Source organism: Ictalurus furcatus, chromosome 11 (assembly GCF_023375685.1).
Source record: "Ictalurus furcatus strain D&B chromosome 11, Billie_1.0, whole genome shotgun sequence".
NCBI classification, from domain to species: Eukaryota; Metazoa; Chordata; class Actinopteri; order Siluriformes; family Ictaluridae; genus Ictalurus; species Ictalurus furcatus.
In genome coordinates this window covers 19,252,447-19,268,579 of record NC_071265.1, presented here as the reverse complement: position 1 = coordinate 19,268,579, position 16,133 = coordinate 19,252,447, and the positions used below count along the sequence as shown (strand labels likewise).

The window sequence follows — 16,133 nt, the reverse complement described above, 5'->3', positions numbered from 1 at the left end:
ACTTAATATGTACATGTAAACAGGAACGTGCCAGTTCATGCTTCCCTCATACTGTAATTCATTAACAGCCACAGTGTAAATAGCTGATCAGATAAGCAACACATTTCCTGCTCTGCCTTTTCTTACTTTGAGAATCATTTTTTTTCTCTGTTAAGGTCAGGTTTCTTAAGACACTTTCAAAGTCTAAAACAGGCGTTTAGGAACAGTTTTCTGAAGGGCCACACCAACACTAATTCATTACTTACTTACTTACTTACTTTTTTTTACGTTGGAATAACCAAAATACTATGCCTCAATGCACAACATTCCCATTAAAGATCATTAACTGCATGTGTGATTCATTTTACATTCATTATTTGCTCGTCCTAACGTTGGGTGCCAAACTTTATGGAGTTAACTCTATATGGTTGAAAGCCATTTTTGATAATGGCTTAATATTTAATATGAAGGATGAAATAATAGTCTATTTTTTATCAGTTTACCTTGGTCAGAAACTGCTAAATAAAAACTGTGGTAAAGCCTCGTCTATTTATTATGTGATCTTATAAAAATGTTCTGTGAGGTGAATTATGAAAGCTACCCCATCCAGGGTGTCCCACGCCCCATGCCCTGAGTCCCATGGGGTAGGCTCCAGGCACCACGCGACCCTGTGTAGGATAAGCGCTATAGAAAATGGATGGATGGATGGATGGATGGATGGAGCGCTTACGTACTACAGCTTACTTATAAGTTTGCGGTGTATGTAATAGGAATGTAACTGAATATGAATGCATTGTGCAGAATGAACAGTTAGCATCTTCTAAATGGAAACGAGTACAGATATGAATAGGAGACGGGAGGTAGACTAATTTATTTTTTTTTTTTCCATGAGACTAGGTTTTTATTTTCATACAGGCATGAGCGAGTGGTCGGATATGCATTTCACGAACGTGTAGCACCGAGCAATGCATTTACAGCATCCTTAGTAACTGCTGGTCAGGGTCACGGGGGTTTTAATTAGGCCTCTACTTTGTCCATATTTTTGGAAAGAGAAGCAGCGAAATTGGTTCAAAAGATATCACAGGCAGGTAGAAACAAAAATAATAGCTATACAAGCTGAGCTTTGAACACACATCTGTAGTTGAGGCCAATTATGATCTCGAGTGATGTAGCCGAGGTTGAGGAACACTGCAAAAACTGCCATCTTAGTAAGTGAAAATATCTCGAATATAGTCAGATTTATCTACGTTTACATTTACATTTATTCATTTAGCAGACGCTTTTATCCAAAGCCACTTACAAATGAATAAATACAAGCAAAGTATTTCTAGTATTTTGTATTATAAGATTGCAATTAACCAAATCTAAGCTTATTAAACCTATTTCTAGACATTTTCTAAACTTATTTCAAGCTTTACATTTTCTTGATCTATTCTTTAAAAATAAATAAAAATAAATAAAAAATTAAATTTTAAACATAAATGCTTAAAATGAGCAAAATTAAGACTACTTCAAGCTTGAAATGAGTAAACACGTCTAGAACTAGGTTTTAGTAATCTTATATTTGGTTTGTTGTAATCTTGTAAAAAGAAATACTACATAAATTTGACAATATTCAAGATATTTAATTTTTTTTTTTGCAATGAACTGTCACAGCCAGAATTCACACACCATGCTGGCATTTCTACCTCTGCATTTTTCTCCAGTGTTTTGCAGCGTTTCTTCCATGCCCACGTCAGGATGAAATCCAAATAGAGATACAAAATATTAGTGACATTGCGTTACACCTATACTGTGTAATATGGTCAAATGTACCGTGTCTGCCATTCAGAAACAATTCATATATTTAATTCATATATGATTTGATATATAAGAACAGTGCATTAAAATAAATGATATACTCTTGCCAATCATATTTCTTTCAATGTTTAGTCAGTTCAGTTGTTTTTACAAAAGCATAGAACACCATAGTAGAAGTCAAATGGTGTAGGAAGCCATTCTTGTTTTGTGTCAGAAAAACAAGTCTGAGAGCTGTGGTTTACAAGTTACCGATCACAGTTCTGTTGATCTACAACCATAAGAGGAAACTGTATAGTGCTTAGGACATATGTAAACAGCTGATTAAGTCTGCCTGTGGAATCTGGAATGAAAACCTGATCTAACTGGACACCTCTGGACTAGTCACACCTACATACTCAACTTTCTTGGTGTTTTGATCCTACTGTTACTTATTTTGGTCTGTAGTTTTATTTATTGACACTCAGTGGAAAACCCTTGGCTGTATGCGTGCAACAGAATCCTGCCCTATTACCTGATAGAACAGTGTAAATAGCAGGTCCACCGTGCTTACTGATTAAAGCAGTGATTTATAAATCCACGAACTTATTAGTGCTCCTAGCAGAGTTATAAATGACCCTCGAGCGTGTACACCCGGCCAGAGAGACAGAGACAGAGGAAGTGAGGAGCGGTGGTGGGTTTTCATGTTCTGCCCTCAGGGTGAACGGGGAGTTGTGGGGAGGGCAAAGCACGGCGAGCCTCCCTCTGTTTTCTCCCTCCCTCAATCTTCCTCTCTCGCTCTGTTTACAGCGTTTGTGAAGGATCAGTCTCTGGCGCTCGGCTAATTAAAGCTGCCATAGCCGTGAGCCTGCCGGGATAATGTTCTATTATTATAGTCATTTGTTTCAATTAAACGCTCTGTGATTTTACAATAGCAACTGTGAACCTGGGCCGAGTGAGCCATCACTCCCAACAAGATGTCTCCAATCAGAGAGAGAGAGAGGGAGAGAGAGAGAGAGAAGAAGAAGAAGAGAGAGGAGGGGATGGATGAGAGCTAGGGAAAGGGAAGGACAATAGAGCTGCCAAGATGCCAAGATACACCACATCTCCCAGCGGCTATTAGACTCGGTGCATTCACTCAACCATCCAAAAGTGTCGTGACTGAATCTACAAAATATTCCAGGTGCTGATAAATTGTTAAATTACCACAAATCCTCCTTTTCCCTCACACATAGCGAACATATTAGGGTCTTAATCTTGAACAACTTAAATAGATTGCTGGAGTTTCCGACGGTTTCAGACAGGTTTGTGTTATAAATCATTTATTTCTCTTTCAAATATATTTCGAGAGGCAAAACAGGTGGAGGAGGATGAAAGGTTATGGGCCTTGATTGTCCATATCTGTAAGAGTTGCTTCAGGAAGAAAGGATATATGTGCAGTCAACTCTATACCGACAGCAAGTCTACACTAATTGAAGGTCAAACACCAGCAGTCAGGCTACTACAGGAGAGGCAATGCTCCCAAACATCACAAACATCACATCACTTCCAACTGAAGAGACTTACAAGGGACGCAGAAAAATAAAAAATAAATAAGGGTTTCCTCTCTGGCTTCCTAGAGTTTGAACCACTGACACAGAACCTTAAAGGAATACTCCCTGAAACATGTTAAATATGTTTATATTGAACTAGTTGTGATCCGTTTAGTGATTCAGGTGCTAATTTGTTGGTTGGTCCAACACATTGGCCTCGCACATGAAGGGTTGGGGGCTTGATTCCTGCCTTCGCCCTATGTGCTTGGAGTTTGCACGTTCCCCCCGTGCTTCAGGGGTTTCCTCCAGGTTTCCTCCCACAGTCCAAAGACCTGCGTTGTAGGTCAAATTGACATTTCCAAATTGTCATTAGTGTGTGAACGTGTGTGAGATTTTCAGCCTGTTCCCAAGTCTCCTGGAATAGGCTCCAGGCTCCCCTGTAACCTTGTGTAGGATGAGCGGTATTGCAAATGGATGGATGGATGGATGGATGGATGGAGAGTTCTTTCCCCATATTTCATTACTAGTGCAGTTACAGTGGCATTTAATCAGAGAATACATAAGTAATAACAACCAGGTTTTGTTGTTAACTCCTAAAAACTTAAGAGCAAGGGCTCTCGGTATTTTCTAGCAATGTTCAATGTCTTATTAATGGGAAATCCTACAGTACATAGAGTTAGTGGAGAGAGCAAAAGTCAGACTCAACGTTCCAGGATGCAGTTCAACTACATGACGCACAAAGTCGCGCTGAGGTACGGCAGAGCCTCGACTCGGCTAGTTAGCGAACTAGCCGATGAGAAGCATGATCGCGGTGTTGATTGTGGCAATTGCACGAAGAAAAGCTTTATTCCCACTGGTGCCACTGTGGCATTGTGGGTAACGTAGGAAAGTATTTGCTTGTTCATTAAAGACGTTTAAGCCAAAACAAACAAAAAAAAAAATTAAACAGTGTTTTGCACAATTGAAGATGCTGTTGATTATAAATTTCGATATGCCATGGTGTGCTGCTGATGTTTTCACCTGCCTTCTTTATTGATGACAGAAATTGACAGGGTTATAAAGAGAAACCGGTAGGATATTAGACGTACGTTTTAGACGGTGCAAAAGACAAGACAGTTTCCCTTTTTGACGCTGACCCATCTCAGTGCACGAGCTTGAAATTGTCCTTGAGCAGCACCTTTCTGGATGCGCTGTGATGGTAATGAAACGGCACCACATCACACATCAGCAATCGTTACTGTTTATAAATGCAAAAACTGCGCTTTGCCACACTGATACTTGAGAGGTGGCACGCGATTCGAAATTTAAGCTTTTTGAATTCTCTATAGAGGAAAAACTCTGCTGATCAAGATATTAGATATTATGTGCTGGTTTTTTTTTTTTTTTCCCCTGCACTATTGTGTGCTTTATCCTGCTAGCGTGATCCCGGGACTGCAGCTGGGAATTGGCCAGTTATGTTGGACTAGTGGACGAACAAGCCAGTCACAGTGCAAGTGAGAGAGTCAAAGCCTGGGTCATAGGATCACTGGAGCAATAACACTGTGATGTTCTTTCTATTGTCAATCCCACACACACACACACACACACACACACACACACACACACACACACAATACTACCCACGATTGGATAAGCACACTTGTTGTTTTAGTCCTATTTGACTATGATGGACATGGCATGACCACAAAGAGTTCTCGTTACAACAGAGAAACAGGAAATGAATCAGAGAACTTTCCAGTGTTTTCGACATCAGGTCCATAAAAGCAACAATATGCCTCTTGTGTGTGTGTGTGTGCGTGTGTGTGTGTGTGTGTGTGTGTGTGTGTGTGTGTTGTGTGCTAAGGTGTCTCCTGTCACGTCGCAGAGGTAATGCACAGAAACCTTGAATAAACATAAATTTATGGATCTGGGCTTATTGTATGTGTATATCTGGATAATGGCCCCGCTGTTGACCTCTTATATTAGAATGCAGAGGGGAGCGAAGCTGTTTGTCTTGGGCTCAGAGACAGTAATGGCCGAATAAAGGAAGTTACAGAGATCCCCCACCACCCCCACAGTGGATGATACCATTTAGTAATTAGCATACAGTACCTATGGCAACCGCTAACCTTTGTAAGACTCTTTCATAATGTTTGTACAGCCGTGCCCAACCTGCTTTATATAGCTCAACTGATGACTGTAAGAGATAGCAGTCTCTCTCTCACTCTCTCTCTCTCTCTCTCTCTCTCATAACTGTTAGAGATAGGAGTCTCTCTCTATCTGTCTCTCTCTCTCTCTCCCCCATTTACTGCTATCTCTCACTGTCTGTCTCTCTCTCTCTCTCTCTCATAACTGTTAGAGATAGCAGTCTCTCTCTCTCTCTGCCCCTCTCTCTCTCTCCCTTTTACTGTTATCTCTCACTGTCTGTCTCTATCTCTCTCTCTCTCATAACTGTTAGAGATAGCAGTCTCTCTCTCTCTCTCTCTGCCCCTCTCTCTCTCCCTTTTACTGCTATCTCTCACTGTCTGTCTCTATCTCTCTCTCTCTCTCTCTCTCATAACTGTTAGAGATAGCAGTCTCTCTCTCTCTGCCCCTCTCTCTCTCCCTTTTACTGCTATCTCTCACTGTCTTTCTCTCTCTCTCTCTCATAACTGTTAGAGATAGCAGTCTCTCTCTCTCTCTGCCCCTCTCTCTCTCTCCCTTTTACTGCTATCTCTCACTGTCTGTCTCTCTCTCTCTCTCTCATAACTGTTAGAGATAGCAGTCTCTCTCTCTCTCTCTGCCCCTCTCTCTCTCTCCCTTTTACTGCTATCTCTCACTGTCTTTCTCTCTCTCTCTCTCTCTCATAACTGTTAGAGATAGCAGTCTCTCTCTCTCTCTGCCCCTCTCTCTCTCTCCCTTTTACTGCTATCTCTCACTGTCTGTCTCTCTCTCTCTCTCTCATAACTGTTAGAGATAGCAGTCTCTCTCTCTCTCTCTCATAACTGTTAGAGATAGCAGTCTCTCTCTCTCTCTCTGCCCCTCTCTCTCTCCCTTTTACTGCTATCTCTCACTGTCTATCTCTCTCTCTCTCTCTCTCTCTCATAACTGTTAGAGATAGCAGTCTCTCTCTCTCTCTCACTCTGTCTCTCTCTCTCATAACTGTTAGAGATAGGAGTCTCTCTCTATCTGTCTCTCTCTCTCTCTCTCCCTTTTACTGCTATCTCTCACTGTCTATCTCTCTCCCTTTTACTGCTGTCTCTTACTCTGTCTTCATCTCTTTCTCTCATAACTGTTAGAGATAGCCGTCTCTCTCTCTCTCTCTCTCTCTCTCTCTCTCTCTCCCTTTTACCTCTGTCTCTCACTGTCTGTCTCTATCGCTCTCTCATAACTGTTAGAGAGAGCAGTCTCTCTTTTTCTCTCCTATCCACTCTCCCAGTCATTATCTTTTTCTCTCTGACTGTCTGTGTGTGTGTGTGTGTGTGTGTGTGTCTGTGTCTCAGTCAGCCACTTCACTTTTTCATTCTATCCCCCCGATTTTCTCTCATACACTTTCTTATTTGCCACACCCCAGACCACCCCCCTCCTTCCCCGTGTCTGTCAGAACAGCAGACAGTGATGAAAACAAATATTTGACATGTGCCTACGCTAAACGTATGGGAAGCAGCCGCTGCAAGAAATAGTGTTTGTGTAATGATCACACGGACTGATCTTTCGCCGAAATTGGTAGTTAAGAGAGAAGTTGTTGTCGCAGAGGTTTGTGCCTTTATTTCTTTTCCTTTTTTTTCTTTTTTTTCTCTCGCCCCATTCATGGCTGAAAATGAATTGAAAGCAAATGAGATACTAAACAAAAGGCTTGTGCACACTCTCATGAAACACAGCTTTGTTTACCAATTTGCCTGCTCCGAAATTGCTTATTTAATACGAGATATGAAAGTGATGGCTTTGTAATATGAGAAGAAATAAAGGATAATCGCACTTGTTCAGAGGACAGTGAAATTGTGCTGTCAGGCCTTTTATCGCAAATCAATATAATCTGAATCCCTGATTAGTCCCAATATTTAATATTCTGCGTATTTTATTGCTGAAACGTAGAACGAATTTCTGCAACGATGTCTTGTATTTATATGCTTAATTGTCTCAAATATTTACCCGATAAAATAAGGAAAATCCCGTATCTAGAATCTTGCCTATAATATAACAGATGAAGTGTGTGTTCCACTTCCTGCTATAAACTGGAGCCGCAGTCCATCCAGCAGGCAATGGGAGCTGTAATTCAAGTCAATGCCATTGAAATGATATTCAGAATTTAAATCATGGTGCTTCTATGCCAGTTTTGAAACAAATACCATAAATTATTCAGATTTTTTTTTATAGAGAGAGAGAGCAAGAGAAAGAGAGAGATTGGGATAGATTGGTACTTTGCTTGTTGACAGTGGAGAACCGAAGATATCTTTTGTCCCCACGGCAAAAAAAAAAAAAAGAGAAAAAAAACAGCTACAATCATGGGTCGGAGCAGGAGCGCTGAGTTTGTGTTAGGTGAGCGTTGTTCTTTACTGTTCTGCTCTCTTGTCTTCTTCTGTTGTTTAGAAAAAAAGCTCTAGTGTGCCCAGATTAAAGAGCACGGCGGCTGCTTCTAGCCCGAGGCTGTTGCTATGGAAATAGGCTTGCAGTAGCTATGATAGGCCATTCGTGTTTGATTAATTGGTTTTTCAATGCTTCTTGGTTTGTGGAAGTTCTTAAAGAGCAACTCGACTGAAGATGGAAAATGAATTGATTTTCACTCTCATTCTCTCAACTCCACCCCCCCCTTCCCCTCCCCTCCCCTCCCCTCCGTCGTCTCCCCCTTAACCCCCAACCACCTCCTCCTTCTCCAACACAGAAGCTATTTCGTCTTGTTTGAAATTTGAAGTGATGGTGGTTTTGAAATATGATTTCAGGTTGTGTTCAGCCTCAGAGGGAGGAGGAGGAAGGGGGGTGGGGGGTTAAGGGGGGGGGGAAGGGTTTTCATGAGCAAATTTGAAATGCAAAAAGCACTGCTTTTGTTCAGGTTTTCCCTCTTTGTCATCGGCAGCGAGGAAAGCATCTAACGTCCTGTAAATACAGCAAACCGGAAGCACCGCTACCACCGGGACAGCCCGCTCCGTTTCAGCGTGTTGCTCTTACTCTTAGCGGAGACTCTGCTGAGGCCAATTAACGCGATTACAGGCCCGGCAAAGATCACAGCGCCTCTAACCAGCGTGTACGCAGAGTCGCCCTATCTCGAGGTCTCTAACTTCATCGATCACTTTAAGTTTCTATCTCATGTATTATTCAGCACATGAATGTTGCATGCCACTAATAAATGCTAGTTCATCAAAAAATTTTGGCGGGGGGATTGGTGCTACACTTAGTATTCCTATTTATGTGTAAATGAACGGATGTGCTGCCTACAGTGGAGTCAGATGAGCCGAGGAGGCAGAATTGAAGCACTGTAAAATGTTATATGAAACAGATACTCGTCTTTTATGCTGCCGATAATTGTTGCACTTGTTTGTAGTTTATTACGAGGGGTTATAAAGGTGCTAGTTTGTGACCTGTTTTTCTTCAACATCTAAAATATTGTGTGTGCGTGTGTAAAACTCAATTGTTATTAGATGATGCTTTTCTTTTGTGGTCGCTCTCTGATTGCCTTAAGATAAGCTTTGATGGTATAGCGGCTTTCTGGTGCCTTTGACAGTCATGTTGAAAACAAGTGCGGTAAATGACTTACTGTAAACTTGGTATTCATCTATGCGATCTCTGTGTTTGATTTATCAGATCAGTCAGTGCGAAAGTAGAATACTACATGAATTCAAATGTTGAATAGAACCTCCAGAGGTAAACGTTACAGTGTTACTTAACACGTGTGCATTCTTTTAAGGTTTCGAGGACTCGTTTTTTTAATAAGGACACCATTGATGTGGGTTATGTTATTTTTTATTTTTTTTTTATGGAGGTTGTTTTTTTTTTTTGGAGGACTTTGAGTGAATACACGCACAGTATTGGTTTGGCTCACATCCTCATCCGTTCCAAGCCAGCCCTTGAGAAAGTGAGCACTCTTGACTTTCACACAGATACTGATATCATCTTGTATTGAGAAGTGGTGTGGAGTGCACGTTAGCCCGTACTACAGAATCCCGGATAGTGCCAGGGACGTAGCGTTTAGCCAGACCTCTTTGCCGAAGGGACGAACCGGCTGTTTTCCCACCACGGAGAAACGGTGGATGAGATTTGCCTTAGCAGCATGACTGTAGTTAGGTTAAAAAGACTCAGGGTGAGTTAAGATCTGGCTGATTAGCTCTTAGTAAAGTGTGGTTTCTTCTCTTGCCTTTAGATGCAGGCTCTGGCCGGGTCAGACAGCGGGCACTACCCCCGTGCCCACCATGCCCCCAAGCTAAACACTCCTCCTACGATACTGCCCCATCCCATGAGCGCTCTGTCCCAGCTCAGCTCTCGGATTGGCCGAGGCTCCTTTACCTACGCTTCCCCCTCGTCCGTGGGAAGTCAGTCAGCCACGCCCTCCCCTTCGAACTCCACCCAGGAAGAGGAAGCAGATTACCACGCAAAGGTACAGGAAGGGAGGTGGACCGTGTTTCTCTTTGAAGTGACAGTTGCCTTATACGGTTGAGGGTTAGGATTTAGCAAAGGCAGGATGTACAGACTTATGTGTTAGAGGATTGTTGTTTAAGCAGCTGTTCATAACGTTAGGTGATTTTCTGTCTTGTAAAGGATTTAGGCTTGTTGTTTTTTTTGGGTTGTTTTTTTTTTTGTAGTTTGTGTGCAAATAATTGTGATTGACAAATGCTTTTACTGCAAGAGGCCTCTTTTAGATTGTTTACAAATTACAGCAATTCAGCTTCACATACAACTGCCTTTTGTTCTTTTCTTTGCCAAAGCATGCTGGCTGTTCTCTCTCTCTCTCTATCTCTCTCTCTCTCTCTCTCTCTCTCTCTCTCTCTCTTTTTCTCCTCTCTATTTTTATTGTCCTAGAAATCCGATTACTCCTGCTTGTCCGTCAGTCTCTTCCTTTATTGAAAGTGTCAGTCGGAATTTAATTTAATGCACTGTCTGCTAGAAGTCCCTCATTATCGTGATGCGTCGCGCTTAATTGGAGCCCGGAATAAAAAGGGCGAATTAACTCGCACAATGCTTAAATTACATTGTTTTAGACCATTTGACTCTCGCTAATAAAAGTTGGCAGATTGTAGGTGCATTGCAGTCTGCGTAACTTTTCACGTCCTTAATGTTCTCTATCCTTTCAAACCAGCTGTATTGTTACTGTGGCAAAGAATCGTTGACAACAAGAACAATGACGCCATATTGTCTCCTAATAGCATGTTATTTACTGGAAGGCAAAGTTGTAGTGAACCCACCTTACACACACACACAAACAGATTACTTCATGTTAATGCATGAAGTAATTTTTTTGAGCCAAAGGGGTTGTTTGTGTGTGTGTGTGTGTGTGTGTGTGTGTGTGTGTGCTCGGATACGTGTATGTAAAGGATCACAGATTTTAACGAGCAAAGGTCCATCCGTAATAACGTGTTTGTTGGCTGCTGTTCCAGCTTCTTTCTCAGCACACGTGCCACACTCCTCTCAAAACAATAGAAGCATAACTCAATTGGGGGGGGGTTACTTTTGCATATTTATCTGCAGCTGTGCAGTATGAAGGGTGAATGAGGACATAAAAGCTCATGCTTACCACATGTGATTGCGAGTACATACTGTTGCACACACATTCATATTCATATATTTCTCTGCATTTTCACCGTCCACAAATGTAGCGCATGTTTGGACATGGTCTTTTTTTTTTTTTTTTTGGCATGCAAACGTGTATTTGTATGTCAGCCATAATGTCTGTGCCAACAGAAATGATTACTTTCAACATAGCGTTGCCAGTGATCTTCGTTCTATATGCATCCTATAAGCGATCTTGGCATTTCGTGCTAATTTCCACCAGATTTAGCCACAGACTGAGTCCACGCCTCCCTTTCAGCCTCACTCCCTCTAGCTCTAATTTAACACTTAACACAATGTATGGCTATGCAAAAGTATTGAATGTCTGATCAAGCAGAGTTTCATGGTACTCCACCTGTTTCTGAACGAATCCTGCAGTGGCGCTGATGAGAATAATGAGGACTGTGTAATTCTTAAGCCGCCCTAAAATCTACCGCTGCCCCAGAAACCTCTTTCACTCATTGGTTTGTATTCTGTACTTCGACTGAAACATGTCACTGCCTCTCTCTCTCTCTCTCTCTCTCTTTCTCTTTCTCTCTCTCTCTCTCTCTCTCTCTCTCTCTCTGTCTCTATCTCTCTCTCTGTCACTCTCTCTCTCTCCCTTTCTCTCTCTCTCTGCACTTCCACTCGTTTGAATAATGAAATTGTTTTTGTTTTAAACGTGCAACTGCTTCGGCAGAAGAAACAAATATCAGTGTGCGTCAGACATGAGATGAAGCCATGTAGCACTGATTCAAATGGGACATTAACGATGCCTGCTCAGCCTGGCCTATGGTAGAGAAATCAATTTTGCCCTGAATATTTCAGATCTCTTTTTCCAGGGCTTTTAACTTTGTGTGTGTGTGTGTGTGTGTGTATGAGAGAGACAGAGAGAGAGAGAGAGAGAGAGAGAGAGACACACACACACACACACACACACACACACACAGATAGACAGACAGACATTGTCCATAACCTGTCAGAGCAGATTACTCAGACAGAGCTTGAGTGAAAGCATTGACTGGGTTCCAGTGTATCCCATTTTTATTTCATAATGCTTGCAGATAAAAGACATCTCACATTTGCATAGTCAAACACAACTAGAACCTCATTATCAGTTTCAGAAGCAGGTACGAAACTAGGACGAGTTGATCTTTATATTTCCTTTGTCTTGAGTCTCTTAGAAATAGCCTACGAAAATCACAAGTACATTACTGTTCATTTGAAGCCATGTAACTGAGTGGCTGTCATTCCAAATAATTGGGTTTGGTTTTTTTTGTTTGTTGTTTTTTTATTATTATTATTTTATTTATTTTTTACTTTTTCATTTCCCTGACCTCCATTAGCTTTGTTTCTCTGTTTGTTTGGGTTTGTTGTTTTTGGGGGTTTTTTCCCGCAAGGTGGTGGTTATTATATAAAACCCAAAAATCTAAGCAGAGGAGATTGAGTTTGTGTTTTAAATAGGTTTGGGTGAATTTTCTTTATAATGAACACTGTAAGAGTGATAAATGTTTGACTCTCGTAACGCTTTCTTCATCTTTCATCCATTATCTGGTACTGCAAGAACAATGCGGGGAAAATTAGTTTCAGATGTTGTGTGTAGCACACTGAATTTCACAACACCTGCCTGTTAGATAAGGTGTATTAAAATCAGACCTGCTACTGAGTTTATTATATACAGTATCTCACAAAAGTGAGTACACCCCTCACATGTTTGTAAATATTTGATTATATCTTTTAATGTGACAACACTGAAGAAATGGCACTTTGCTACAATGTAAAGTAGTGAGTGTACAGCTTGTGTAACAGTGTAAATTTGCTGTCCCCTCAAAATAACTCAACACACAGACATTAATGTCTAAACCGCTGGCAACAAAAGTGAGTACACCCCTAAGTGAAAATGTCCAAATTGGGCCCAATTAGCCATTTTCCCTCGCCGGTGTCATGTGACTTGTTAGTGTTACAAGGTCTCAGGTGTGAATGGGGAGCAGGTGTGTTAAATTTGGTCATGGCTCTCACACTCCCTCATACTGGTCACTGGAAGTTCAACATGGCACCTCATGGCAAAGAACTCTCTGAGGATCTGAAAAAAAGTTTTGTTGCTCTACATAAATGGCCTAGGCTATAAGAAGATTGCCAAGACCATGACACTGAGCTGCAGCACGGTGGCCAAGACCATACAGCGGTTTAACAGGACAGGTTCCACTCAGAACAGGCCTCGCCATGGTCAACCAAAGAAGTTGAGTGCACGTGCTCAACGTCATATCCAGAGGTTGTCTTTGGGAAATATACGTATGAGTGCTGCCAGCATTGCTGCAGAGGTTGAAGGGGTGGGGGGTCAGCCTGTCGGTGCCAGACCATACGCCGCACACTGCATCAAATTGGTCTGCATGGCTGTCGTCCCAGAAGTTAGCCTCTTCTAAAGATGATGCACAAGAAAGCCTGAAGACAAGCAGACTAAGGACATGGAATACTGGAACCATGTCCTGTGGTCTGATGAGACCAAGATAAACTTATTTGGTTCAGATGGTGTCAAGTGTGTGTGGCAGCAACCAGGTGAGGAGTACAAAGACAAGTGTGTCTTGCCTACAGTCAAGCATGGTGGTGGGAGTGTCATGGTCTGGGGCTGCATGAGTGCTGCAGGCACTGGGGAGCTACAGTTAATTGAGGGAACCATGAATGCCAACATGTACTGTGACATACTGAAGCACATCATGATCTCCTCCCTTCGGAGACTGGGCCGCAGGGCAGTATTCCAGCATGATAACGACCCCAAACACACCTCCAAGACGACCACTGCCTTGCTAAAGAAGCTGAGGGTGAAGGTGATGGACTGGCCAAGCATGTCTCCAGACCTAAACCCTACTGAGAATCTGTGGGGCGTCCTCAAACGGAAAGTGGAGGAGGACAAGGTCTCTAACATCCACCAGCTCCGTGATGTCGTCATGGAGGAGTGGAAGAGGACTCTAGTGGCAACCTGTGAAGCTCTGGTGAACTCCATGTCCAAGAGAGTTAAGGCAGTGCTGGAAAATAATGGTGGCCACACAAAATATTGCCAATTTGGACATTTTCACTTAGGGGTGTACTCACTTTTGTTGCCAGCGGTTTAGACATTAATGGCTGTGTGTTGAGTTATTTTGAGGGGACAGCAAATTTACACTGTTACACAAGCTGTACACTCACTACTTTACATTGTAGCAAAGTGTCATTTCTTCAGCAAAATAAGGGACACTTGAACACAAACACTGCGATACGTTGAGAGCTGATCTGATTACCGAGACGACTGCTATTGGCCGCGTAGCTTATACAGCGTGGATACACTGGCAAAGGGCTGATTAAATGCACAAGATTCCATCACATTACTCAGAATGGGGCAATTTAAGTTATGAATGTTTACTCTATTTTTGAACATTTCTGTTTATTTTGGACCACAGTTAGCCACGGTTAAGTGAAACCATAGTAACTGAAACAGCAGATACAATGGTTTTACTGTGTGTATATATATATGTATATATATATATATATATGTATATATAATATGTGTGTGTATGCACATCCTTATGCTGTTCCTCCTGTTCCCCAAGATCACGGGGGAGAAAAGACCCTCCTCAGACATGATGAAGCCCAAGCCCAAGCCTCAGAAGAAGAAGAAGAAGAAGGATCCCAACGAGCCTCAGAAGCCCGTCTCAGCCTACGCCCTCTTCTTCCGGGACACTCAGGCGGCCATTAAGGGACAGAACCCCAACGCTACGTTCGGAGACGTCTCCAAGATCGTGGCTTCCATGTGGGACAGTTTGGGAGAGGAGCAGAAGCAGGTGAGGAGTTTCCCTGTCATTTCTGTAAGAGGATTCTGTCTGTTTTATTTGGCCACCCTAATGCCAGGTCTTATATTGGAACATAAAGGGTCTTGGATGTCTATAGGACGTTTTCCCCCAGCTGGAACACACATTTCTAGCTAACGAACAGCTGTGGTGTGGACTTAATGAGGTGTGCCAGAGCAGAACTGTTCTTACTATGCAGATGCATTTCTGGGTTTTTTTTTTTTTTTTTTTTTTTAGTGTTTGAGCACAAGATGATGATAGTAATAGAGCTAAAGGGCATTCGTATGTCTATATAAATAGTACACAATTGCGCTGGAAGTTTTTTTTAATCAGATAGTTTACCATGAATCCACTTTAGTGTGTGTGTGTGTGTGTGTATACATGTTTTATATGTCCCAACAAGGATAGGAATCTCTGACAGCTTTGATCATGTGGGGACATTTGGCTGGTCCTCACAAGGAAAACTGAATTTTTAAAAAACGAAATCTGTAGCTTTTATTTAAAAATCTAAAAAAAAAAAAAAAAAAAAAAGCCCAAAGGTTTCCTACTGGTTACTGAGCTTAAGGTTAGTGCTAAGGTTAGTGTAGCATAGCATTAATTAAGTAAGAGTACATTAATTAGCTGCATTAATAATGATGTCAGTAGAAGGTCCTCACTAAGACTAACTTAGTGTGTGTGTGTGTGTGTGTGTGTGTGTGTGTGTTCGTCAGTAATGAGCTGCACATGAACCAGAGTGATGATGTGTGTGTGAGACAGAGAGAGAAGGGCCACAGTATTTTTAGAATATCCTCCATAACAAAGGCCTGCTATTGCATGTCAAATAAAAGCACCTGTCTCCATGACGGAGTACAGAGCACTCACCCTTCTGCCATGTGATATTTCTCTCTCTCTCTCTCTCTCTCTCTCCCTCTTCTTCTTCTTCATCTTCTTCTCTGAGAGCTGCTGTGTCCTTTTATGTGCAGTTAATTTTTGCCTCCTTCCCTTCTCCCCTCTTCACCATGAATCTTCATTTTGCCGCTGACACCCTTGAATGTGAATTCCTCATTTCCTGGGCCCTTTTATTTATATCTGTTGCCTGGTGATTTGATCATGCTGAGAATACAAGATTAGCCATCGCCCAGCGCCCTTCTTTTTCTCCCTCAAGGACATCTGCTCTCCGAAATGTTATTGTTTGTGCTTCTTAACCCTTTGTCTCCCATGACATTCACACACACACACACACACACACACACACACATATATATGTATGTGCATGATTGTGTCCCTTTTCTCCTTGTCATCACACTGCATCATTTTTGAGAATGGTGCTGGGGAAATGGTTTGTCCTTGG

General features: G+C 42.0%; 1 protein-coding gene across 6 annotated transcripts in view; it reads left to right on the top strand.

Annotated features, from left to right (window-relative positions):
* The window catches only part of tox2 (TOX high mobility group box family member 2), a 114,694-nt gene that overhangs the window by 86,783 nt on the left and 11,778 nt on the right, over positions 1–16,133 (top strand). For 4 of the 6 annotated variants that reach the window (XM_053637050.1, XM_053637049.1, XM_053637052.1 and 1 more), the window contains 2 exons: positions 9,601–9,834; positions 14,567–14,797. In XM_053637050.1, the coding sequence (XP_053493025.1) occupies positions 9,601–9,834; positions 14,567–14,797 (465 nt within the window). The remainder of the gene's footprint in view (positions 1–9,600; positions 9,835–14,566; positions 14,798–16,133) is intronic. The other 2 variants (XM_053637054.1, XM_053637053.1) reach the window with 1 other exon arrangement.